Source organism: Carassius gibelio, chromosome B1 (assembly GCF_023724105.1).
Source record: "Carassius gibelio isolate Cgi1373 ecotype wild population from Czech Republic chromosome B1, carGib1.2-hapl.c, whole genome shotgun sequence".
NCBI lineage: Eukaryota > Metazoa > Chordata > Actinopteri > Cypriniformes > Cyprinidae > Carassius > Carassius gibelio.
Window position 1 is genome coordinate 35,584,986 of NC_068396.1, and position 27,753 is coordinate 35,612,738.

At 35.1% G+C, this 27,753-nt stretch overlaps 3 protein-coding genes and 1 long non-coding RNA gene across 6 annotated transcripts in view; 2 read left to right on the plus strand and 2 right to left on the minus strand.

Annotated features, from left to right (window-relative positions):
* Positions 1–11,940, minus strand: part of LOC127949492 (polymeric immunoglobulin receptor) — a 60,880-nt gene extending 48,940 nt beyond the window's left edge. Inside the window, exon 1 of the mRNA XM_052546856.1 lies at positions 11,794–11,940. The gene's annotated coding sequence lies outside the window, so the exon portion shown is untranslated. The remainder of the gene's footprint in view (positions 1–11,793) is intronic.
* LOC127949439 (B-cell receptor CD22-like) overlaps positions 1–27,753 on the plus strand; it is a 336,416-nt gene that overhangs the window by 78,503 nt on the left and 230,160 nt on the right. The gene's annotated exons all lie outside the window — the stretch shown is intronic.
* LOC127949475 (uncharacterized protein DDB_G0271670) overlaps positions 1–27,753 on the minus strand; it is a 44,470-nt gene that overhangs the window by 7,938 nt on the left and 8,779 nt on the right. Inside the window, exons 1-3 of one of the 3 annotated variants that reach the window (XM_052546817.1) lie at positions 24,793–24,982; positions 13,189–13,376; positions 12,728–13,048 (exon numbers count right to left, since the gene is read on the minus strand). The exons of 1 other annotated variant lie outside the window; for it this stretch is intronic. In XM_052546817.1, coding sequence (XP_052402777.1) covers positions 12,728–13,048; positions 13,189–13,228 — 361 coding nt within the window. In that variant the 5' untranslated portion in view covers positions 13,229–13,376; positions 24,793–24,982. Of the gene's footprint in view, positions 1–12,727; positions 13,049–13,188; positions 13,377–24,792; positions 24,986–27,753 lie in introns of those variants that run through there. One more of the 3 variants, XM_052546816.1, reaches the window with a different exon arrangement.
* LOC127949576 (uncharacterized) lies at positions 297–1,913 on the plus strand. Its single transcript, XR_008152368.1, has 4 exons — positions 297–630; positions 719–784; positions 1,455–1,591; positions 1,707–1,913. It is a non-coding gene; the product is annotated as an uncharacterized LOC127949576 (long non-coding RNA).

Consider the following 27,753-nt stretch of genomic DNA (forward strand, 5'->3'; position numbering starts at 1 on the left):
CATCTACAGTAATTGTATACAACATACATTTTATGAAAAATAAGAGACAGATAATCTGTGAAAAAATCAAGCTCCTCTGGCTCCTCCCAGTGGTCCTATTGCCATTGAGTAACCCCAGAGTGCAGTCTGGACGATGGGGCGGGGCGAAATTCGAGGCGGAGCGACACGTGTCGCCCCGCCCATATTTGTTTTCCCCGCCTTTGACATTTTCCTCCGAGCCAGCAGGGGGCAGTTTGCGTTGAAAAAAAACAGAACGGTGGCAACTACAGCAGCAGAGTAATAACGCTATTACGTTGATTGCTTCAGGTGAGTAAAAGTGGATGTGTAAATATCTTATAATATGAAATGCGATGTTCGATCATTTATTTATCCATGGTACGTTCAATTTGAATAATTATTGTTAATAATTGTTATAAATTGCTCATTTTATTGTTCTTTGTGGTACACTCTGCACATGGCTTTAGTTCATAGGTTCGATTTTACAGAGGTATGGCATCACATTTGTCAAGTTATTTGAACAGACATGCATGATTTTTGTGTGTATATTATTATTATTATTATTATTATTCAGGATGACATGATCAGGAGGTGGTGGTGTTCTGTTCTCCTGGACAGCTTCACTCCGCAAATGTATGTAGCTGTTTGAATGTTGCTACATGAAACATTACTCTGTACTATATCTAGCAATATACCTACCTCTTGACATTTGTTCTTTTAGAGCTCAACCACTGAGGGGAGGAACTTCACCATTCACCATGTCTTCAGGCAGAGTCCAGCAAAGCAGGTTATTTGTGCACATACATTCATTAAGAACTAATAATTACATATGTGTGTACATGCAGAGGTATTTTAGTTGTTCAGATGTGAAATTGGTATTATGTACAAGTACTATATTGGTCAGCACTGTGGATTATTTAATATATAGCTATCAGTTAACATCAGCATCAAAGACATTTAAAAACATTTCAGTTTAATTCATTTTCAGTGAGTTTTTTAAATAACTTCTGTTTGCGATCTAATGTGGATTTTGTTCACCATATAAGACAGAAATATTTATATTCAATGTAAAAGATCTTCATGTGGATCATGCATACAAATATATACAAATATCTTACTGGATTATTACAATTAATGGCAAAATGAATGTGTGGAAATGTAAACTAATATATCCTACTGACACACAACAGCAAAAGATATAAATAATTGGCTTAAAACTGTTTTTTTTTTTTTTTCAATGTGAAAATACTAACATGCCTAATACTTCTGCACAGTACTGTATATATTAACATTTTATTAGTGTTATTATAAAAGAATGAGTATGCAGTTGTGACAACAATCTATAGAGTTTTTAATGAGAGTTTTAAAGCAGGTTGTCTGTAGTCAGTGTTTATATAATGTTTAATAACTTTTATATACATGTATAAATAAACCTATGTATGTTTTTGATTCAACAGCTTCCACTGGAAATCCTCAGGGAAGTTATTTTGTCGGCGGGTGACTCTGCATATTTGACACTTTCTGTGGTTTGCAGATGGTTTAGGGATGTGCTCCGAAGTTTTTCGGAAAGCGGCACAGTTTGCCTGGCTAGACAGTAAGATTTCCCCGTTTAATGCTCATTCTCCAATTGAATTTTGTAGTAGAAGGCTGTTAAACTTTTTTTGTATTATTATTATTATCTTTCATGTATTTTGTCTTTACACTATAAGTTGTGGCCAACTGGAAGAATTGTCCTCCTGTCTACCGGAACGAGTTCAGACGGATGTACAGCATCAGGGAACGCTTGCAGTGCAGAGCCCTTTTCAAGTTTAACCCACCAGGGTACAGGGAAGAGACCGGCGTGGTGATCTTCTGGGCTTTTGTTTACACAGGATTTTGTTCCAAGGACTGTATTTTTTTTTTTTTTTTTTGCGGCATGAAACACATTTGTGTGATAAGTTCATTGAAGGGAAATAGAGAATGGGCTGAGATAACTGGTTTTGATGTATTAATTGATGTCATTTAAAGTTAAACTTTGCAGTGTATAATGTTTTAATAAAAAAGCTATGGAAAACACGTGCATGACAACAGGTTTCAGTCATTTACATCAGTCTATCATTCTTTAAGGTTGCTCATATTTGATGATAACATCATTTGCTATGCAATGCTCATAATGGATTCTTAATTTAGTTGTGACAGGATTGTGAGGATTAATGAGGTTTTCAGTAGTGCAGTTCAGAAAACAAATAAAAGAAAGTAACAAGTGTTTTTGGGCAAGTTCTTTAGAACCTGTATAGTTCCTTCCTTGCAAAAAGTAACCATGGATGTATTGTAGTAAAAATATTTGTTGGCATATTAATTACTGTGAGCTGTAATTATAAAAACACCATAGTTTTACTATAGTTACTGTAGCAGAACCATGGTAAATTTTCGTAGGGGCTAAGGGAATATTCAGAATATTATTGGTGACGTTCAGAGACTGGTGACAATTTGTTACACACACACACACACACACACACACACACACACACACACACATATATATATATATATATATATATATATATATATATATATACACACACACACACACACACACACACATATATATATATATATATATATATATATATATATATATATATATATATATGTATGTATATATAATTTGAATATATAAATCAAGGTACTCCATGACTATCTACATAACCATACTTCGCATAATATTGCCGTGTCATTTTCAAACCAGCGAGTAATGCCGAGGTAGCGTCTACACTAATGCCATTGAGGGAGTAGACCATTTATTTCTATTCTGTTCGTCGTAATCCAAAACTCTTTGTCTTTATACGGTATGTTGTGGAAATGCAACAATAAATGCAAAAACACAACATTTATATTCACTTTTTAATTTATATTAAAAGTTTATTCATCTGAGTGTCTACTTCCGAATTCCAATCCTGCTAATAGCGTCATAATTCTCTATACCAAAAAGCTGTAAAATCGTCACTCATCTGTACACCAATAAGCTCATCTTAATCATAAACCAATAACCGCTGAGGTGGGCGGGGCGACACGTGTCGCTCCGCCCCAACGTGTCGCCCCGCCCCATCGTCCAGACTGCACTCTGGGATACTTGTTGCCATTTGCAGAAATACATCACTCCCGGTAAAAAACAACCAATCAGAGCTGCGGTCCGTAACTTTGTTTGTGTTCAAAATGTAGAAAAATGTATATAATTAGCGAGTACAACATGAATCTATTTTCCAAACCGTGTTTTTGGCTTGTCCTGAATCACTAGGGTACACCTATAATAATGTTTATATTCGGACTATTTTAGATCGCTTCGGGGGTACCGCGGCGGAGTAACCCAGTACCTTTGTGATTCTTCATAGACATAAACAGAGAGAAGTAGTTCCGGCTACGATGTTCTTCCGCAAGATGCAAGCAGTTATGTGTATTAACCGCTAGAGCGTCAAAAGTTCCCTACTGCAGCTTAAGATAGTCAATCTGCTTTTTTTTTTATACAAATCTCACCTGTACACATTCTGGAGAGGTTGAGCAACTGCCCCCTCTCTCTGCCAGTGACGTCACAGCCTGCCTTTCCTACAGACTAGTTAGGACATAAAGTAACAGTTATGAATTAAAAGAATATGAATTTTAAGATATTCATTGCAAAACAAATATGATTTATTGTGAAATGATAATTTTACTCCGCGAGCAGCACGTAGACAAACAAAAGACAGCAGAAACCAATAACATTGTTACGTCTTATTTAGCAGACGCTTTTATCCAAAGCGACAATTAGGAGAGCATTTAACACACTGAATGACATGACGAGGTCCATACGGGTTCAATAGGTTAAATCATAACATGAAAACTTTATCGCGCGATTCGTGTCATCGCGACATACTGTAACATACTTACAGTGTGTGTTTGAAAAAAGGATGTAATCGTCCTTTGCTTTTTTCTGGGGTGCATTTTATCCCAGACGGCCTAATAGCAAAGTGAACAAACGAACGAACGAAAATTCAGAAGAGTAACAAGAGATTTGAAGCTCATAGCAGACGCGCCCAGGAGATGATTCGCTCTGTGATTGGCTGAATGTTACTTCACTCAAATCTAAGTAACAAATCAGAGAACACTACAGGAAATATTCACGCTGGATCCTAAAAAAAAAAAAAAAAAAAAAAAAAAAAAATTAGCAGGGGTCAGAATCACCTGTTTCTAAAAGTGCGGGGGACGTGTCCCCCCCCCGTCCCCCCCGGTTGCTACGCCCCTGGCAGCAGCTCTTACTGAGATGTTATTCACATTCAGCTGCTGATTATATACAATGATTTATTATTGCATTTTTTATGTCAAAAATTAATTGTATCACTAATTGTTTTCTTCAGGTACTATATACAGAATATAACTGAGAGAATAATTTTATATTTGAGAAAATTACAATCTGTGATCAATATGAAATTAAATAAACAAACTCTTGCCCTGGACAGAAATGGTTTATTTGTTCAGTCTGACGGAGCTCCACATAATAACAGTGTCTCAATCCGTGTTGTGAGTTTATGATCATCTGTCTGCCAGTGTTTGAAACTTTACTGAAAACAGTATTTTGTGATTAAGCTTGATTTTGAAGTCATTAATGCTAAAATGCACACTTCACTTCTTAAAAGAATGACAGTTTTATCTCAGACTGAATCTAGACGCTCCAGTCTAAAAAAGACTAATATCACTCAATATCACAAAAGAGTCATATTTGTTTAAATATTGCTTTTCACATTCAATGCTGTTTCAAAGCAGCTTTACAGAAAATCTCATATTAATGTATTTAGCCTTAAATACACAAGTGACACACTGAAAAAAAAAAAAAAAAACTACATTAAATATTTACATATCAGAAGAAACATAGATCTCATCTGGAGGAAACTCTGATGTTACAGTCAATGTGTATTTGCTAAATATGATCTGTTCACACAGTGTGAGTGTCATTTGATGATAAGTGTTTATTTCAGACACCGAATAATGAACATCTCAGACTCCTTTAAAATAAATCAGGTTCTGACACACATTCTCTGTAGAGGAGATTCAAATGATGATGAAGATGATGTTAATGATGATGAAGATGAAGATGGTGATGGTGATGTTGATGATGATGGTGATGATGATGATGAAGAGGATGGTGATGATCGTGATGATGTTCTTTCTGTATCATCTGCAAATAAAGCAACAAAACAATGAATTTCTATAGGCTGATTTCTCACAGAGATCTTGAGTCACGTGTCTCATGGTAAATACAAGTGTTGCTGATGTCATTCACTACCCAGAATTCATGTTTCCTAAAAACCTGACAAGTTATGTTAACTCAAACCATTTGAGGAAACCGATTGCCTTAAACCGTTTACGTTGAAAAAACTAACAGTTATGAGTACTCTGAACTTAATTCATTTGAGTTCACTGAAAGAAGATGTACATTGCAATTAAGTAATTTAGTGATTAACTGAGTAATAATTGTGACACTGAAGACTGGAGGAATGGTGCTAAAAAATTCACCTTTGATCACAGGAATACATTACATTTAAAATACACTAAGATAGAAAACAGTTATTTTAAATAGTATAAATATTTCACAATATTACTGTTTTTGATGTACTTTGGATGAAATAAAGACAGACTTGGTGAGCAGAAGAGACTTCCCACATAGCAACATTGTTTTGGCCCAGATCCGGCCCACATCTGGCACCCGTGGAAAGATGATCTGGCCCACATGCAGTGTAAAATAATAGCACTTGGGTGGACCGCTCCTGTTTGCCAGATTTGAGCCACAAGCAGGCCATAGCAATGCCACATGTCAGCCAAGAGAAAAGAAATTAACCAGAAATGGACCTTATCTAAGCCACAAAATATGTGTATATTAAATATGAAGTCATTTCAGCCTCAATAAGCCTGTTAACAAGCAGAATCACTGAAGGAAAGAAAAGAGAAAAAGAGATGAGCAAAAACACAAGAACTACAACTGACGTCAGCCACAACCTTAGATGAAATCAATTGAAGATAAAAGAAGACATTAAATCTCTGGAGATCTCAGCAGAGGAGGATTAAACAACTCCACAAACAGCTTTACCAGCTTCACTTATTACTAACCAGACTGACTTTATTTCTGTTAGACATCTACAAAAGTTTTTATTGAGAATTAACAGAGGTTTAACTCTAATGTGTTTCACCATAACAGTGATTAGTGTTTCCATTAGTTGGGCTCCTAACTCTTATTATATATTTTGTCTTTTTTTGGCTGCTGTTTGTTAAATACATTTGCAGCTTCAAAGAAAGCTAAAGTGACATGATATCAAGTGACAGCTGTTTTCTGTTGATGGTTTTATAATCATCATGAAGTACAGTGGTTCAGTGATTTTTTATTTTTTTAAAATCTAACAATTATGTTGTTCCAATGATACATTCATATTACAAACCCTGTGTTTCTGCCGTATGAGATCCAGCAGTATTATAACAATCAGTTAAAATCTTTTAACAAACATGAGCTAAAAAAAAAAAAATAACCTATGCTGCCACACACATATATAAACAATCAGCACATTAATCTGAATAATGGTGACAATCAGAAATATTTAGATAAACTGATCAATTCAAAACTTCACTGAAAAGCTACTAAGTCACAACTAAACAACAGCAAAAAAAATAAGAAAATATTAAGAATTAAACAAAATAATAGGACAATTCAGCTGCATAATTTATTCATGTTGCAATGCATGCTGGGAGTTTTGTACTATGCTAGTACCCAGCATGCATTGCAGCAAGGTACATTTGATTGTCACCATTGTTGAGATTCATGTTCTTACTGTTGATGTCTGTGTGTCATCATAGATTGAGGTTTTCATGTTCGTTAAAATTTTCTAACTGATTGTTGTAATATTGCTGGATCTCATGCTGCAGAAACACAGGGTTTGTGACGTGAATATGTTAATTAAACAATTGTTAGATTAAAAAAAAAAGCATATCAGCCTGTTTCATGATAATTATAAAACCATCAACAGATAACCGCCATCACTTGACCTAAATTCGTTTTAGCTTTCTTTGAAGCTACAAATGTGTTTAACAAACTCACCGTCACAGCAGCCAAAAAAGAGCCCAACTAATGAAAACACTAATCACTGTTATGGTGAAACACATTAGAGTTAAACCTCTGTTAATTCTCAATAAAAACTTTTGTAGATGTCTAACAGAAATAAAGTCAGTCTGGTTAGTAATAATTGAAGCTGGTAATGCTGTTTGTGGAGTTGTTTAATCATCCTCTGGTGAGATCTCCGGAGATGTAATGTCTTCTTTTATCTTCAATTGATTTCATCTAAGGTTGTGGCTGAAGTCAGTTGTAGTTCTTGTGTTTTTGCTCATCTCTTTTTCTGTTCTCTTCTTTCCTTCAGTGATTCTGTTTGTTAACAGGTTTATTAAGGCTGAAATTACTTCATATTTAATATACACAGATTTTGTGGCTCAGATAAGGTCAATTTCTGTTTAATTTCTTTACTCTTGGCCAGAGGTGGAGAGTCCAGGGGTCAGAAAGTAAAAGTCCTGCCATATATTTATTCCACCCATGAACCCAGCAGCTGATTTCACCAGAGGAGGAATCAAGTCGTTCCTTTCAAGTCACAAACAAGTCTCAAGTTAAATCCCAAGTCCTCAAAGAGTTAAAGTCAATGAGATAATTAAGTGACTAATTAAATGATAATTCTGCATTAGTGATGAACACCTGCTGTTAACAATCAACATCACTGAAGAAAAGAGAAACACAAGAACTACAATTGACTTTAAGCACAGCCTTGGATGAAATCAACTGGAAGAAAAAAAGAAAAAAAAAAACCTTCCACCATCATGGAGATCAGTGTTTGCTTTAGTTGGGCTATTGACCTTTTTAATAATTCAAAGTAATTTGCTTTTAAACACTTGCGGTTGTGTTACGTAGTAAACATTAACACATTACTGAATGAAAAGCTTGAAGTAGAAAATTGAATTGCCCTTTTTTCTTCTAAAACATTTTAATTAACTTCATGAAGGTGTCTCTCTTTGGTTTGTTAAATTATGTTCAGCAATTACTGAACTACAAAAAAGTCCTATTAAACAAATATTATTGTAATGCTTAAATATTGGGGGAAAAAAAAACTGTACAGGCTCAGGATTTTAGACATGAGCACTTATCATATGATCCTCAACAGTGGTTACAATAATTATTCATGCTACAGTGCATGATGGGAGTTTTTACTATGGTGTTACCCAGCATGCACTTCAGCTTGAAGCGTTTTGTTGATTGTCACCATTGTTGAGATTCATATGCTGGGTCATGATGTCTGTGCATCTTATTAGGAAAAGATTTCAAAAATATATATTTATTACATACATTAGGAAATGTATTCATTATAGTGATTAAACCAACGGTTCCACAAGGTAGGTTATTTAAAGACTGAACATTTGTTAATAATAAATACACAAAATTGTTTTGGAAATAAACAGACTGATGCCTAATAATTACTTCATCATGTAAAAGCAGCTAGTAACGGTTTTCTGCAAAGCAATGATCGCACTGTTTTATAGCAGCACATGTACTTTTACAGAGAAATATCTAACACAAGAAGCCAAAGGTCAAGAGCCCAACTGAAGCAAACACTGATCTCCATGATGGTGGCATAATTTTAACCAATACAACATCAGCATCTGATCCTCTGTAACGCACAATAACAGCAGGTGTTCATCACCAATGCACAATCATCATTTAATTAGTCTCTTAATTATCTCATTGACTTTAACTCTTTGAGGACTTGGGATTTGAGTTGAGACTAGTTTGTGACTTGGAAGGAATGACTTGTTTCCTCCTCTGGTGAAATCAGCTGCTGAGTTCATGGGTGGAGCAAAAATGTGGCAGGACTTTTACTTTCTGACCCCTGGACTCTCCACCTCTGCACATCTGGCACCAGTGGAAAGATGATCTGGCTCACATGCAGAGTGGACTGATGGCACTTGGGCGGACCGCTCCTGTTTGCCAGATTTGAGCCACAAGCAGGCCATAGCAATGCCACATGTCAGCCAAGACTCTTGGCTGACATGTGGCATTGCTATGGCCTGCTTGTGGCTCAAATCTGGCAAACAGGAGCGGTCCGCCCAAGTGCCATCAGTCCACTCTGCATGTGAGCCAGATCATCTTTCCACTGGTGCCAGATGTGGGCCGGATCTGGGCCAAAACAATGTTGCTATGTGGGATGTTACACGTTTTCCTTTTAGTCTAATGGTTTTCTATGGGAGGAAAACGCTTAACACGTAATCAAACACATTGCATTCTTATTCTGGACTCATCTGCCTGTCAGTGAATAGAATGCTTTATTATTAATTTGTTTACTGAGTTTTGTCTTTTAAAAAGACTGTTTTAATGCATTAAGCCACATTAAATGTAGATCGATGTCCCGAATCATTCCTGCTGATTGAAAAGAATCAGCTCAATGGTCACAAAATGGATATCGGAAAAGATACCAATTTAATACAAATAGATGATACTTTATAAAGTTTATCTCAATATTTGACAGTGGCTGTGAGACTGAGTTATGATTAAGCATTATTGAAGACACCTGATGTTAACAAGCAGAATCACCAACTGAGAAAATCACAATTTGTGTGTTACCATTATAGTGGTCAGTGTTTGCTTTAGTTGGGATCTTGAACTTTCAGTTATTTACTTTAGCCTTTGTGCGGCTAAAGCAACCATGTGTGGTATTGATTGTGGAGTGACCTGAATGCCTGAGTTCAAGGTTCTTTACTGTATACATAAGTGAAAAAAAGTAAGCAATCCAGCGTTTTAGGTGTATGGGTATGGGATGTTTTTAAAAGTTAGTTCTACATAAAAAAAAGTTTCGTTTAGACACATAGACATCAAGAATCAGCGTGAGCATCACAACAACGGTGACCATCAAAAAAGCATGTTGTAGCCAATAAAAAATCTCATCCATGGCTCCCATCATGCATTGCGGCATGAATAAATTATGATCTGAACTGTCTTTTCAGCTTCTTATTCTAACTATATTTCATATTTGCTGTTTTTATGTGAATTTGTAGTATCTAGTTTTGTGATGTTCAGAGTAGATCTGTTTATCTGAATATGCTGTTTGTCACTGTTGTTGAGATTCATACACTGATTCTTGTTATCTTTGTGTGCCTTAAAATAAAAAAAATGTAATAAAAAAAGTCAGAATCACTTGCAAAAGATGCCTACAAAACAGCCAGTATAGAGAATACAGACTCTTTCATTGTGGAATCAAAGATATTAGTCATTAATGGAAGTTTTACCTAAAGAAAATAGCTTAAATGAGTTCAGTGATTCATGTCAAACAACGATTACATTAAAACATAATCATCACCACCCGAAGACTTTTGCTCTTGGCTTGCCAAACCCATTTTAAAATTAAAAAGTTACAAGCCAAGATCCCAACTAAAGCAAACACTGACCACTATAATGGTGACACACAAATTGTGATTTTCTCAGTTGGTGATTCTGCTTGTTAACATCAGGTGTCTTTAATAATGCTCAATCATAACTCAAATAACTTCTTAATTATCTCATTAACTTCAACTCTGCTTCAGTGTTACTTTTAACCCTGCTTCAGTGTTTATATGAGTCCACACTCAGAGTGTTAAATTAACACTGGGGATTTTGCTGTGCTAATCGTCTTACTGTGGATAATCAACCCAATTAATTTGCTATATTCATATGTTAGCCTAAAGATCAGCTTAATTTAACAAAACAATCATTTCAGGGACATGGCGAGTTACAGGCTAATGTTTTGTTTTGTTTTTCTTCTTTTGTGCATTATGAAGGCTTTATAAAACTGTACAGCGTTTTTAGTTTTTAAACCGCATTATCCATCATACACCAATTACGCACACATTTCCTATCATGTAAGTCTATGAAAGACGATTTAACCAATCAGAGTATGTGTGGGGCGGAGCTGCATGTGCATTTTCCAACTGAAGCCCGAACAAGAAGAGTGTTTTGTTTCACATTTTGAAAGGAGATTTTGCTGTGACCTTACTCCAGAGTCCTGAAAGGTTTTGGGAAAAGTTATTTTATCAACTCAGAATACCTGTGTTTACAGTGGAAGTGTGAGGCGGCTGAGCCGGCGCATAACACACCTCATAACCAAACGCTATGTGATTGGCTTATGGGTAACCGATGATTTTAAACGGCAGACAAGCCTCAAGTAAATTAGGTGTCGTGAACTGGAATGCATTGTCTGAACAATACAACCAGAGTTTCCGGGTGTCAAGTTCTCTGACCCAGTGCCTCCGGTGCAGTGAGATATTTAAAGACTGTCTTGTAGTACATTATAAAACAGTATGCAATAATTACTGAGTGTTAATTATAATTTTAATTCAAATTATTAAATAGATGCCACTATATAAGTATAAAAAGGTGCCATTAAAGTGTAATATTAGTTTACACTATGTATGTAACTTTATCACACAATGCAAATTACAAGCGCATGCACGGTAAACACATACGTGACGTTAGCGAGGGATGTCTCCTTCCAGACTCTGTCTATGAAGCAAAGTAGCAGAGTATGGTATAACAGGCTAGTTTAGGTTATCTCCAAACACAATTGCCACAGTATATTTTAACCTAATATACTGTGGCAATTTATACAGTTTATACAGTTTTACACCTTTGTCTTAATCAGACACCCATAATAGATTCCCACATGAGCTACATAAGCTAGCTGTGATTTTAAATAACATTAAAATGAATATGAGTGTGAGAGTCATCTGTACCAGTAACGCTGACGAGGACTCGTGTGATGAAGCTCTTGTGTCCTGGATCAGACTGAACTCCACACCAGTATTCAGCTGAATGTTGTTGAGTCACATGACTGATGATTCCCGTCAGGAGCTGCTGCTCTCTGTCATCATACAGCTGCATCTGTCCCTCAGCGCTCCATCTTCTGCTCTCCTTCACAGACGTCTCTTCAGCACAGAGATCAGATCCAGATCTCCTGCAGACAAACTTCACATCAGCACTGTGGGATTGTGGGTATCTGCAGCTGATGTTCACAGATCCTCCTGCAGCAGCGGAGAGACTGATGCTCTTCTGACAACAATCAGCTGCTTGAGAGACAAATCAAGTTCACATTAAACACCAGATTCATCAGTTCAGCACAGAAACAGATGCATGAAACTGTAGTCTTCAGAAACTTTGACTGTAATCTTATATTCTCCAGAATCGTTCTCATTCAGTTCTCTGATAAACAGACGTAAGAGACGAGCAGATCTGTCATCATGAACAGAGAATCGACCGTCATGTGTCCATTCTGCTGCTCTGTCAGTGTTTATTAGAGTAAAACATCGATCTGCTCCAGTTTTACACACATCTATCAAAGGATTCTCTTCTAGCGTCTTATATTTGTAGTTTATAATCACATTTCCTCCTGAATATCCTCTCACAGCACCGAATTTTTCATCTGTAAAACACAAATTCTGGCAAATTATCACTCAATTAACACAAATCTGGTCATTTAAGTAAAAAAAAAATATCTGTTTCATTATTAATGAATGTAAGTTTATGAATTATGACTGTAAATATTACATTAAAATTAGAAGATATTTATTATATCTTAGAGGATTACATCTTTGAGTCACAGTAATCAGAGTCAGTGTTGTGTGTGTGATGTTGATGATCATCATGGGTTTGAGAGTCTCAGTTACTCACCTGTTACAACATTCAGCTTCACTTCAGTGTAGGAATCTACTTTTGCATAAATATCAGTCCCACAGTAGTAAATGCCAGAATCCTGTTCACTCAGATCTCTGATAGTCACAGTGAAAACTGCTGCACTTGTGTCGTCATACAGAGAGAATCTTCCATCATTCACCCATTTATCTTTAGTATTAGTCCTGATTTGGTCTGTGCACTCTGACCACTCTCCTTTACAAAAATACTTGTTCTTGTCTGTATATCCTCTATCATATCTGCATGTGATGCTGACTCCTCCTCCTGAATATCCCGTCACACTGATGGAGCTCAACACACCTACAACAAACAAGCATCTTAATACAACAATCACATATTTATATCAGAATGAACATAGATGAAAGTTTTTCAGAGTGAATTCATGAGCTGAAGTGAAAGTCTGTGCTGTTTCGAGTGATTTACTGAGTTCAGACTCTCACCAGGAATCATCAGCAGAGTAAAAGTCCAGATGATCTTCATTCTTCTCTCTTCTTCAGTGATCTTCTCTGCTGTTAGTGGATTCAGTTCTTCTGAAGCTCTCGATGTGTGTTCAGATGAGTTTTACTGTTTCTTTCTTGGTCACATGTTTAACACGAACAGATGAATGTGACAGAGATGCCCACTTCCTCTGAGAGAGATAGAGATATGGTTAATGAAAAAGGAAGTGAAACTATTATTTCACTCATGCTGCATATGACCATCCAGGGCCCTTCTAAAGAAAGAGAAGTTTATTCAAGTGTGCTATAGTATAGGTCGTTTAAACTTAAAAAAAAAGGAAAGTATACTTTCAGTCTACTTTTTTACTTATGCACTTCACATAAATATACTTAAAATGACATTTAAGTATACTTGACTTACACTCAGAAAAGTCTACATTGTGCTAAAGTTTACTTGTGCTACAAGAACGTTTCCATTGTGTATGGTAGAGGGCGCTATTACACACCTACACACAAAATTTCCAAAACACAAAAACAGCAAAGAAGAAACCGAAAATCAATAACATTAACATTATCAACTAACATTATCTTTTTAACCCATTGAAGAGGTAATAATGATTGTCAAGCTTTTGGACTCCATCTACATATTGATTATCATTCTGAATTCAGTTTATATATTTCAGATATGCTCACTGAATATAAGCCTAACAGAGCACTCAGATCATTAGGATCGAGTCAGTCAGAAATGCCAAGGGTTCACACAAAACTAGGGGAGTCTGCCTTTAGTTACTATGCTGCCCGCGGAATCAGCTTCAAGAAGAGATCAGATGTGCTAAAACACTAGTCACATTTAAATCTAGACTCAAAACTCATCTGTTTGGCTGTGCATTTATTGAATGAGCACTGTGCAATGTCCGAACTGATTGCACTATATTTTCACTGTTTATTTTATTTTATTTTATTTTATTTTATTTTATTTTATTTTATTTTATGTAAAATCATTTTCTAACTGTTTTAAATTAATTTTAATAATTTTAAAAGTTTTACAATTGCTTGTTTTATTATTGTTATTGTTTTTCTTTATTATTATTTTACTTTGTTTTATGTAAAGCACTTTGAATTACCATTGTGTATGAAATGTGCTATATAAATAAACTTAGTCTATAATTTAAATAATTTAGTCCTTTTTCAGTTTTTTTAATGTTTATTTCTTTCTTTATTTTTTATTTATAAAACTTACCCACATGTTTATAAAAAAGTGTTGCATGAAGCTAGAATCTTTTTGTTTACAAGCAGATACCCTGTTATTTCTTTTGATGTTTTGTATGTTCAGATTTTCATATAACAAAATATATCCACATTTTTAAATAGAGACATAATAATATACTAAGTATTCATAAGTATGATGCAAAGTTAACTTAAAGAAAATTTACAAGTAAATTGCAGTATAGTACTACTAAACTAGAAGTTTCCTGAGACTATACTTCAAAGTGTACAAAAATGCTACAAGTATCTAATTAGTAAAACATCAGTATACATATAAGTTCACTTTTAGTAAAATTGCAGTACAAACTAAAACATGCAAACTAGTTTACTAAATTTTACTAAATTACATTTTTTTACTACTGTAACACTTAAAGTATACTTTTTTATAGTAGAAAGTGGGCCAATTTAGTCCCAAAGAGAATTGAAACAGTACACGTACAAGTATACTACTAGAGCACTGATATTTGTATACTTGCTACATAAGTATAATAAAAAAAAAATACTTGAACTTTACTTAAGTATACTTAATAAAATAAACTTAAACTGTACTTATTTTTGGTAAGGGTCACAAAACAAAGCAAACACATGCAGATTTAATTTACATAAAAAAAGTAATATTCAAGGTTATTAAAAAATAGCTTCTTGAGGTCATCACATTCATTAGAGAGAGTGACATCTGGTGGACAGACATGAAAATAGTGCCGTCTTCTCTTTGAAGTCTTTTTTTGGTTTGGGCCACTACCCCTCAGAATGTGTGTGCATGGCACTGAACCTGGGGAAAGTCGTGGCCTGATGGTTAGTGAGTCAGATTTGAAATCCAAAGGTTGTGATTTCAAGTCTTGTACTGTCAGGAATTGTAGGTTAGGGTGTGAATGTACAGCACTCTCTCCAGCTTCAATTCCACAGTGAGGTGTCCTTGAGCAAGGCACTGAACCCCCAACTGATCCCTGGGTGTCGCAGCCTAAATGGATGCCCACTGCTCCAGGTGTGTGTTCATGGTGTGTGTGTGTGTGTGTTTGGGTTAAATGCAGAGCATGATTTCTGAGTATGGGACACCATGTCATGTCACTTTCACCTGACAGTAATCAACAGAGTGTGTTTATGATTATCTGTCTGTTTATGATAATTGATGAAACTTGTCTGAAAACAGTATTTTGTGTTTGTGTTTGATTATGATGCTAGCTATGCATAAAATGCACATGCATTTTCACCTCAGAATGAATCTAGATGTTCCAGTCCAAAAATACAGATATCAGTGTAAATAAAGAGATCTCTTTTGCAGTTTATAATGTAGCAATCATTAAATGAAAACAATCTGCAGAGTTGTTAATCAAAAACATGGATGATAAATAAAGATATTGGGTGTTTTTGGATCAGGTCCCTAGCTCCTGAGGTGGTGAATCAGTAGGCTATATCGTGTACTCCACGTTGACTACAGGTAAGCCCAGACTCACTACACCTTGGGACACTACACTGTCACACTGGTATTTATCAACATCTGGCAGGACCGATATCTTTGTAAATGTATATTATTATTTGAAGTATGTTCTAAAATATATGTTGAACTTCTTAAGACCTGAGATTTTTTTTCCATCTTTCCATCTTTATGTTGGATTCATAAGTTATGCTATGTCCTTAGTAGGGGACATTGGGACTCAATTTCTTTAGAAAAATAAAAAGACATGAATGAACATGCATAAAAGACCTCTGAGGAAGGCTAGTGGCTAAACTTTCTGGACAGCACAATGAGCACTAACTACTGCGCCTGGAGATGTGAGTCTAATGTTGTAACATCAGAATTATGACCTGTTATTACTATTACCTATATTCAGTCTGTTTTTCTTCACATATATATATATAAAGACCTTGCTACATAAACTGTATTAGACTAACTAGGACTTGACATAGCAATCGTTGAATTTTTGTTGGTCTGATTGATTGTTGTTATTCTCATTAAGTAATTTCAGATAAAGTGTCTGCAAAACAAATTAATATAAATAAATGTAAATGCACTACAGAATGCATACTCCTTCATTCTTTCGATTTGTAAATTCTGATATCCAAGTTATCCCCAAGTGGAGGGTTTCCCACTTTTTTTCCCAGAAGTTGTACCTGAATGCCTCCTGAAGTTGTATTTCTGAAAATACCAAAAAGCACAAGAAGGCAGCATAAATGCAAATATTAATTCATTGAGATTAGGACACAAAAATGAACTGAATGCAATGTTTTATTTTAACTCATTAATAACTTTTACAAATAAATAATTATTTTCAACTATTTTCTCTAACAGCTTCAACATCTTCTCCTATCTCTCTTCTGCTCTACTCTCACACTCTCTTGCATATTCTGTTTCCTCCGTAAAAAAAAAAAATGCAGAATTGTATCTCCACCCTTCCTCTTTTTAGTCCTCTCCTCTGTTCCCTGACCTCAAGTACCCCTGCTTTCATTTGATGACACAAGGTTTCTCTGACATGCATGAGGCAATTAAAACTGAAAGTGTTACTGAGGCTTTAGACCCAATAGACTCATGCATGTCAGGAAACCACTTCCATGAGATAGTCGTGTCACCTCCTCCATTCGTGGATACTCCAGATTGGAGAGTTTTCAATTCCTTAGAAATAACAGAACTGTGTAAGAATCCACCTGCCAGCCCAAAAAGCTGAATCCACACAGCAAAATCTCCAGTGTTAATTTAACACTCTGAGTGTGGACTCATATAAACTCTGAAGTAGTGTTTAAAGTAACACTGAAGCAGAGTTGAAGTTAATGAGATAATACTGCTTCAGTGTTTATATGAGTCCACACTCAGAGTGTTAAATGAACACTGGAGATTTTGCTGTGGCAGCTGCCTGGTCGAAGGTACAATGCGTATTCGGTCTTTTACTTGCACTTCATAATTTATAATGTATCAGGATTTAGTTTAAATTTTAGTCTAGCTCTGTGTACAACATGACTCCAAATTCACTTGATCATTAAATTTAGGCAATATTTCTATTCACAAGCTGATCTCAGATATCATTTATTTTATTAAAGGGGGGGTGAAATGCTATTTCATGAATACTGAGTTTTTTACACTGTTAAAGAGTTGGATTCCCATGCTAAACATGGACAAAGTTTCTAAAATTAAGTTGTACGTTTGAAGGAGTATTTTTGTTCCAAAAAAACCTCTTCCGGTTTGTCACAAGTTTCGGAAAGTTTTTTTCGAGTATGGCTCTGTGTGACGTTAGATAGAGCGGAATTTCCTTATATGGGTCCTGAGGCACTTCTGCCGGAAGAGCGCGTGCTCCCGTATAGCAGAGCACTGAGAGCACAACAGACTTCACTGATTAGAGCGAGAGCGTTGCGAAATGTCACAAAAGAAGTGTGTTTTTGGTTGCCAGGGCAAGACAACCCTGCACAGATTACCAAAAGAGAAACAGCAATTAAGGGACCATTGGATGGAGTTTATTTTTACAGAGCATCAACGGAGTTGTGCAAGTGTTTTTGTTTGTTCCCTGCATTTCGGATTGCACATCATTTATTTCTTAAGGATAATGCAGTCCCAACGGAAAAGGGTCACGATTGTGTGTTGGAACCACATGCGGTGAGTAAAACTGCTTCAAACATCTCTGTGTTATTAACTTAGCTATCAGCTTGTAAGCACATCAAGTAAACAACATGCGATGTTGTCATCAAACTGCACTTCCCACATGTACATCTTAAAAGAAAAAAAAAAAGACGACATAAAGAGGAACTTAGTCATTTTTCCAAAACCGCTAAGCAAATATATACAGTTTCAGTACATACCACATAGCATACCAACTTTGCTGATGCTGCTCTTGTTAAATTTCAGCCTCTGGATCTGTGTCACAGCTTCCACATGCTCTCAACTCAAAAGCCTACTCGCGCTCGTGATTCTTTAGCTCCGCCCACACGTCACGCCTCTAGGCGCTCGTGTTTTTCCGGGAAAAATCGGTACAGACTATCTTTCTCTTATAAATATAATAAAAATAAAGACTTTTTGGAGTTATGAAGGATGCAGTACTACTCTATAGGTACTCAAGATTAACAGGATATTGAGTGAAAACGAGCATTTCACCCCCCCTTTAATTTAGATATGTGAGCATTCTGGAAATCCCATACTTTCAAGTATTCATTCATTATGGACCAGGTACCACACAGGAATTGCACTTCATCTGATAGTGAACCCACAGACAAACTCGTCAGTGCTGAACTCACTCAGATGATGCAGAGTGGTTATAATACCTTTAATCTACTCAAAAATGATTTCAGAAACATCATGGGATTCTGCTTTTTGGGCCGCCGGGTGGATTCTTAATGTATCTCATTATGAGAGTTTTGTACAGTTGTGCAGTGAAAATGTCTGTGGTAAAGGGGTACAGGAGCATGTGACCTGTCTTTGAGCTTTGTCGACAGCCAGAGACGACACTAAATTTGACTGAGACAGTCGCCGTGAAATTCTCTATGCAGAAACAAACCTGGCCTTGAATGAAATGCATTTAGTATTTTAAGTAGAAATGGTTCTTCAAATTCGGATAAAATGTTAGTCAACAGCCTCGTGAATATACACTGTAAAAAATTGTGCCGTTAAATAAAAGTAATTTACTGGCAGCAGGGGCGCCAGTAAAGTACTGTTAATTTACAGCTTTCAACCATTAATTTACCACTCTTATTTATTTATTGTTTTACAATATTTTACCGTAAATTATACCGTGGAAATTAACTCCACTCTCACTGCTTCAAACAGTTCGAGTTTAAAAGCTAGCATTCCTACGATGTTAGTACTATGAATTTATTCCATTTGAGTCCACTGAGAAGGAATATTTCCTAATATAAAAATGCAAACACTTAATGTGTAGTAGTAAAGAAACTAAATGCATCACTTTAACTTAAATCACTGCAGTTAATTGTCAGCTATAGCGCACATGTATGTGCTGAAGTACTTAACACAAAGATCACCACTGTATCAGCATCTTTATATAAAGCAGCAGTAAATCAGAAACTGTGGCTCATCATTGACTGAAGCACAGGCTCTACTCTCCAGCACAATGGTGAACAACAAAACCATTAAACTAACAGATCTCTCTTGTGAAAACACATAAATACACACTGTAAAAAATTTTGCCGTTAAATAACAGTAATTTTCTGGCAGCAGGGGCGCCAGTAAAGTACTGTTAATTTACAGCTCTTAACCATTAATTTACCACTCTTATTTTTTAACAGTATTTTACCATAAATTCAACCATGGAAATTAACTCCACTCCCACTGCTTCAAACAGTTCGAGTTTTTAAAACTAGCATTCCTACGATGTTAGTACTATGAACTTATTTCATTTGAGTCCACTGAGAAGGAATATTTCTTAATATTACGATGCAAACACTTAATGTGCAGTAATAAAATAACTAAATACATGACTTTTACTCAAATCACTGCAGTTCATTGTCAGCTATAGCACACATGTATGTGCTGAAGTACTTAACACAGAGATCACCACTGTATCAGCATCTTTATATAAAGCAGCAGAAGATCAGAATTTGTAGCTCATCATTGACTGAAGCACCGGCTCTACTCTCCAGCACAATGGTGAACAACAAAACTACATTAAACTAACAGATCTCTCTTGTGCAAACACACATTAATACAGTCGAGTTCAGTATTTACTCTCATTATCAGTGTATGACTTTGCCTAATTTTTTTTCTATGGATGTTCACAAATATTTTAGTTTAATTAACTTTTTTTTTCATTTGGTAAATCTGACGTTTACATTTTACAGTATATTACTGTTTTTCCTTGACTTAAAAAACACTTTTTTTTTAGCTGGCAACCATTAATTTACGGCAAGAAACAGTAGAAAAACAGTTATTTACTGGCAGCAGGGGTGCCAGTAAATAACTGTTTTTCTACAGTTTGTTTCCTGTAAATTAATTACAGTTTATTACTGTTAAATTATGTTTCATGCTGTTTTTTCTTCATCTTAAATCTTTAACCCTTTAAACCCCACAAGAAAATCCTCAGTTTTAAATGAACACTTATAATGTGTGCACACTACAGAGTGTTGAATCACTGAATCAGTGAAGTTAATGAGAAAATTATGTGATTAATTGATGATTGAGCATTAGTGATAAACACCTGCAGAATCACTGAAGGAAAGAGAAACACAAGAACTACAAATGACTTCAGCCACAGCCTTAGATGAAATCAACTGAATAAAACAACTACTAAAACAGCTTCACCAGATTCACATTACTAACCAGACTGACTTTATTTCTGTCAGATGTCTACAGAAGAACTTATGGAGAGTTAAATAGGTTTAGGTGTTTTTTTCACTACCATGATGGAGATCAGTGTTTACTTTAGTTGGGCTCTTGAACGTGATTTTTAAACAACTAAGGTATTTTTTTTTCATGCTGTAACAATGCGCCTTTGGAACCTGTTATAGCAAAACAAAAGTACACAGAAGAAAAAAAAATCTGATATTGTTGTTTATAGATTGACAAGAACAAATGCTATTATTTCTGATCTAATCCCGTATCTCTTCTCTTATTGAATATTGATACTACAGCAAAAGAAGGAACACTGCTGAGCCATAAGTTATGAAAGACTGTTAAGAAAATTTCACTCATAATAAATAAAAAAAACCTTTGCTGAAATTTAGACAGAAATATCAAGAATCAGCGTATGAATCACAACAATGGTGACAATCCACAAAATAAATGAACAGATCAGTTCTGAACATCACAACACATGCTACTAAAACTTAAAACAAATGCAAAATTATAAGCACATACGAATTCAAGAAAATAAGTGAACAATTCAGGGGCATAATTTATTCATGCCGCAATGCATGCTGGGAATCATGGATGAGTTTTATCCTATGCTGGTACCCAGCATGCATTGCATCATGAACCTTTTGATTGTCACCATTGTTGAGATTCATATGCTGATTGTTGATGTCTCTCTTTGAGTGTTGTGGGGGCTGCTGCCCGAAATATTTTTTAAATAAAACTAGTTGTTAAATACATAAATACTGGTTATCACACTATTTTTCAATCTTACAAAATTGAAGAAACAAAAAAAAAATTGTGTCATTCACTCAAATATTTCAACACCAAATTAATATTTGATTACTATAGCAACACTTTTAGTCAGTCTAGTAGATTAGCCTGTTAGAAACAGCCACAATCACTTGACTATCAAAATTAATACTGCTGTAACAGATGCATCATAAAGATACAAATACAACAATAAAACAAAACTTAAAGTACAAAACTTAAAGTGCAAAACTCAATGGTCAGGAGCCCAACTAAAGCAAACACTGATCTCCACAATGGTGATATCAAACTAAACAGTAACATTATCATCTAAATCTCTGTAATTCTCAGTAAGATCGTTCGATCTCTGATCTCTGATCTGATAGAAATAAAGTCAGTCTGGTTAGTAATGAGTGAAGTTGGTAAATCTTCAGTTGATTTCGTCTAAGGCTGTGGCTGAAGTCAGTTGTAGTTCTTGTGTTTGTCTTGTTTCTTTTTTCTTCAGTGATTCTACTCATTAACAGCAGCTGTTGATCATTGTCTGAATTCACTCATTAGTGTTCATTGTCTCTGTCAGGTGGACTATATTAGTAAACTCATGTAGGGAATAGTGAATGAGGGTGTAGGGTGTGATTTGAAACACAGCCGCTGAGTGTCGACTTTGAACGTTGTTAATTTACGATATATAGCAGCAGGCCACCTTCTCGAAAACGATGAATATTACCCAGAATGCACTGTTTTAATGAAAAACAGTATATTACTGTCAAAATTTGGCCGTTTTTTAACAGCGATTTTTAACAGTGCAGTTGAGTTCAGTATTTTCTCTCATTATCAGTTTATGACTTTGCATACATTTATTTCTATGGATGTTCACAAATATTTTAGTGAAATTATTATTTTTTTTTCATTTGGTAAATCTGACATTTACATTTAACAGTATATTACTTGTCTTTCCTTGACTTAACGGCAACAAACTGCAGAAAAACACTTTTTTTTTTGCTGGCAACCATTAATTTACGGCAACAAACTGTAGAAAAACAGTTATTTACTGGCAGCAGGGGTGCCAGTAAATAACTGTTTTTCTACAGTTTGTTTTCTGTAAATTAATTACAGTTTATTACTGTTAATTTATGTTTCATGCTGTTTTTTTCTTCATCTTAAATCTTTAACCCTTTAAACACCACAACAAAATCCTCAGTTTTAAGTGAACACTTATAATGTGTACACACTACCGAGGGTTTGAGTAACACTGAATCAGTGAAGTTAATGAGATAATTCGGTGATTAATTGATGATTGAGCATGAGTGATGAACACCTGCTATTAACAAACAAAATTACTAAAGGAAAGAGAAACACAAGGAATACAACTGACTTGAGCCACTGCCTTAGATGAAATCAACTGAAATAAAATAATTCATAAAATCTCTCAAGATCTGATTAAACGACTCATAAAACAGCTTCACAAGATTCACATTACTAACCAGACTGACTTTATTTATGTGAGATGTCTACAGAAGATCTTATTGAGAGTTAAATATGTTTAGGTGTTTTTTTTTTTTTTTTTTTCACTACCATGATGGAGATCAGTGTTTACTTTAGTTGGGCTCTTGAACGTGACTTTAAAACAACATGTTTTATTTTTATTTTTTTACATGCTGTAACAATGCATTTTTGGAACCTGTTATAGCGGAAAAAAAGTAAACAGAAAAAAAAAAAAATCTGGTATTGCTGTTCATAGATTCACGACAACAAACACTCTATTATTTCTGATCCAATCCCGTGTCCCTTCTCTTATTGAATATTGACACTACAGCAAAATAAGAAGCACTGCTGAGCCTTAAGTTATGAAAGACTGTTAAGAAAATTTCACTCATAAAAAAAACCTGCACTGATATTGAGACAGAAACATCAATAATCAGTGTATGAATCACAACAATGGTGACAATCCACAAAATAAATAAACAGATAGGTTCTGAACTTCACAAAACATGCTACTAAAATTTAAGACAAAAGCACAATTATAAGTACATAAGAATTCAAGAAAATAAGTGAACAATTCAGCATCATAATTTATTCATGCCGCAATGCATGCTGGGAGTCATGGATGAGTTTTATCCTGTGCTGGTACCCAGCATGCTTTGAATCATAAACCTTTTGATTATTACCATTGTTGAGATTCATATGCTGATTGTTGATGTCTCTCTTTGAGTGTTACGGACACCGCTGACCAAAATATTTAAAACTTAAACTGTTCAGCAATGAAGCAAAATTTAAAGTACAAAAGTCAAGGGTCAGGAGCCCAATTAAAGCAAACACTGATCTCCGCAATGGTGATGCTAAAATAAACTAACATTGTCACCTACATCTCGTTAATCCTCAATAAGATCTTTTGATCTCTGATCTGAAAGAAATAAAGTCAGTCTGGTTAGTAACGAGTGAAGTTGGTAAAGCTGTTTGTTGATTGTATACATCTTCGGTTGATTTCGTTTTAAGCTGTGGCTGAAGTCAGTTGTAGTTCTTGTGTGTGTCTTGTTTCTTTTTTCTTCAGTGATTCTAATGGTTAACAGCATCTGTTGATCATTGTCTGAATTCACTTATTAGTTTTCATTCTCTGTATCAGGTGGACTATATTAGTAAACTCATGTAGGGAATAGTGAATGAGGGGTGTAGGGTGTGATTTGAAACACAGCCCCTGAGTGTTGAGTTTGAACATTGCTAATTTACCATATATAGCAGCAGGCTACCTTCTCGAAAACGATAAATATTACCCAGAATGCACTGTTTTAATGAAAAACAGTATGTTAGTGTCGAAATTTGGCCGTTTTTTACAGCAATTTTTAACAGTGTAGTGTGGTTGTGCTTCGGGTGATCCTTAAAAGAGTCCCAGCTCTAGATCTTTTCTGACGCCGTCCCCTCCACTCTCTAACCCTTGTGCTGTTTCTGTACTGTCCTGTATACATGAAACCAAACACACTCTTAGATATCGTGAAATGTATTTAACTGGAAATTAATACAAAACAAACCACACAATACAGTTCAATAACAGTGGGGTTGGAAACAAAGTGCAACACTATTCGCAAAACTTATTTGATCTATTCAGATGAAAGTTTACAATTTTAATAAATTATTCACAAGCAGTGTTTTCAAAGCCCCCGGTTACACTCTTTTAATCAGAATCCTAACTACAGTGCACTTATGAAATCAAGTAAAATCAAATTAAGTACATTTTTATTAAACTAAGGTCAAAAGAGGTTAACAAATCTCTCCCAGAAGTGACAGTGCAATGCAGCAGATGAACAATTCCTTACCATTTTGCCAGTAGAGTGGGGGAGCTATGACATCACTTTGTAGGCGGAGCGGCTGTTAGCATGACACTGCTTCCTCGACAAAAGACAATAGGATTTATCCATAGAGTTTTGGATTATCACAGAAAATAAGCTCTGTTTTCAACCATAATTTTATCACCACCACCTACTCACAATAACTTTTCAAATGTATTTTCAAACATTCAGTGAAAAGGAGTTACATAACATTTACCAGACACTTTGATCCAAAGTGTCTCAAATATTATTTTATTTATTTCTTAATCAGCATGCAAGCTCCCTGTGAATTGAATCCAGAATATATTGTGCTGCTAACTGAATGCTCCTCCACTGAGCCACAGGAACACATACTCTGTATATGAATTTGAATCCATGTGACATGAACCTCTTCATATAAACTGGAATGAATACACAACTAGAGCCAAAATAAAACTGAAATGAGACATTAGTAATACATAGTATAGTGAATGCATGACAAAATTAGGTGTGCAACAGATCGTAGATGATCGGTGATCCATACGGACCTGACCACACTGTTCGGCTCCCATGTGATTCACAGATTAACTGTTAAGTTTAATCATCATAGAGATAAAAAGTTTCTATAATTTGCACATTTTTGACCCCCTTGAAACGCCATTGAGGAGTTTGGGGCTAGTTTTGAGAAGGGATTGGGTGGGTTTTCTTGAGAAAATCTGGCAACCCTGATTTTAACATTTAGATCTTAAAACAGGTTTCTTGATCAACATATAGTAAAATGCTAATAAAATAATAATACAGATCTTAATAATAATTTAAAAGGCAGATATTATGTTTGTATGCTTGAAAAAATAAAGTTTTTTAAGTGATTTTGTTAAAATTTTTCAGCCAGTTAGCATTAAAATTATTTCAGCATTGTTTCTAATCAAGCTTCAAAATGAGAACAAATGTTGCTGCACATGTTAAAAGTTTGTGAGCTTTCACTGAGATTTAAGAGCTTTAAAAGAACCGCTAGTGGCCAGACGTGCAGTTTAATGTTAACCAAACGAACTGATCACAGATGAATATTGTGCTTTCATTTCACACTTTTTGTTTTTCACGCTTCTTACTTGCAAGACTCTCTTGAATGTACAGCAGAAGAGCATCACGAAAATAAATAAAAAATACTGATCATGGAAGCCTGAACCTGAAAACTAAGCATTGAGATTATGTGCTGTGTGTCATCAGTCAGTGACATGATTGATAATTAACAATTTGGCTTAAAACTTAATAATAAAATAAAATAAAAAATAATAATAATATTATTAAATTGAACCTAATTTTGAATCCAGATGCTCCAGTCCAGTCAAGAGAAATTTCAAAGTATGTAAGGTAAGAGTTAAAATAAACTTTTTATTCGTTTTTCACTTTTCACATTCAATGCTGTTTCAAAGCAGCTTTACCGAAATCTTGAATACACAAGTGACATTCTGTGGAAGCAGCAAAAAGCCTTGTCTGGAGAAAACCATTATCCTCTGATGTTACAGTCAGTGCATATTGGCTCAATATGATCTATTTACACATAACAAGTGTTATTTGATGTTCAGTGTTTATTTCAGACACTGAGAAATTAACATATCAGACTCTTTTTTTTTTTATATAAATCAGTTTCTGATACACATTCTCTGCAGATGAGATTCAACTGATGATGAAGATGATGATGGTGGTGATGATGAAGATGACGATAATGACGAAGATGATGATGATGATGATGATGATGATGATGATCTTGGTGACAATGTTGTTTCAGGAACATCTGCAAATAAATCAACAAAACAATTAATTTTAAATGAATATTATTTTTTACAGATCTTGACGTCACGTGTCTCATGGTAAATGTAAACGCTACTGATGTCATTCACACATTCACTACCCAGAATTCATGTTTGCTGATACATCACAACTGTTTGTTGTTTCTCAGTGAATAACACAGTTCATGGCAGGTGACTGGATGATCATCTTTAACTGCAGCTTCTTCAATAGAGTACAAGACAACACTGTAAAACCTGACAAGTAAACGTAACTCAAACCGTTTGAGTAAACAGATTGCCTTGATTTAAACCCTGTAAGTTTTAAAACTTTGCATTCAAATAATTAAGTGATTAACTAAGTGCTGAATGAGAATTAGTGATGAACAGCTGCTGTTAACAAACAGAATCACTGAAGAAAAGAGAAACACAAGAACTACTACAACTGACTCCAGACACAGACTTAGATGAAATCAACTGAAATAAAATACATGAAATCTCTCAAGATCTGATTAAACAACCCCACAAACAGCATCAGCAGCTCCACTTATTAATAACCAGACTGACTTTATTTCTGTCAGACGTCTACAGAAGATCTAATTGAGAATGAACTAAGGTTTAGATGTTGATTTATTGTTTCATTTGAAGTAACCATGTTAGAGATCAGTGTTTGCTTTAGTTGGGCTCTTGACCCTTGATTTCTGTCTTAGTCTTTTCTCTGGCTGTTATAACTGTGTGTTTCTAAAACATGTTTGTTGTAACTCAAAAGCCCAGAAGAAAAGCCATCAGGTGTTAACCTGTATCTAGGTGTAGGTGGATATACTTTATATTGGTGATGATAATCATCAATTATTGAACTGCTAGGAGTCTAATCTCTGATGAAATAGGTGTTGTGTAATTTGATTGATTATAGTAAAAGTGATTCTAAGAGCCAGTGGTTCTGTAATAATCAGTTAATCTGAATGACTTTTCAAACAGTGTGGTCTTCTACGGTGTCAAACAGTCACACAAAGACATCAATAATCAGAATATGAACCTTAACAATGGTGACCATAAAAAAAAAAAAAAAAATGCTGCAGAGCATGCTGGGAGCCATGGATGAGTTTTGTACTACAATAGTACCCAGCATGCATTGCAGCATGTTTTTTTGTCACCATTGTTGAGGTTCATATTCTGATTATTG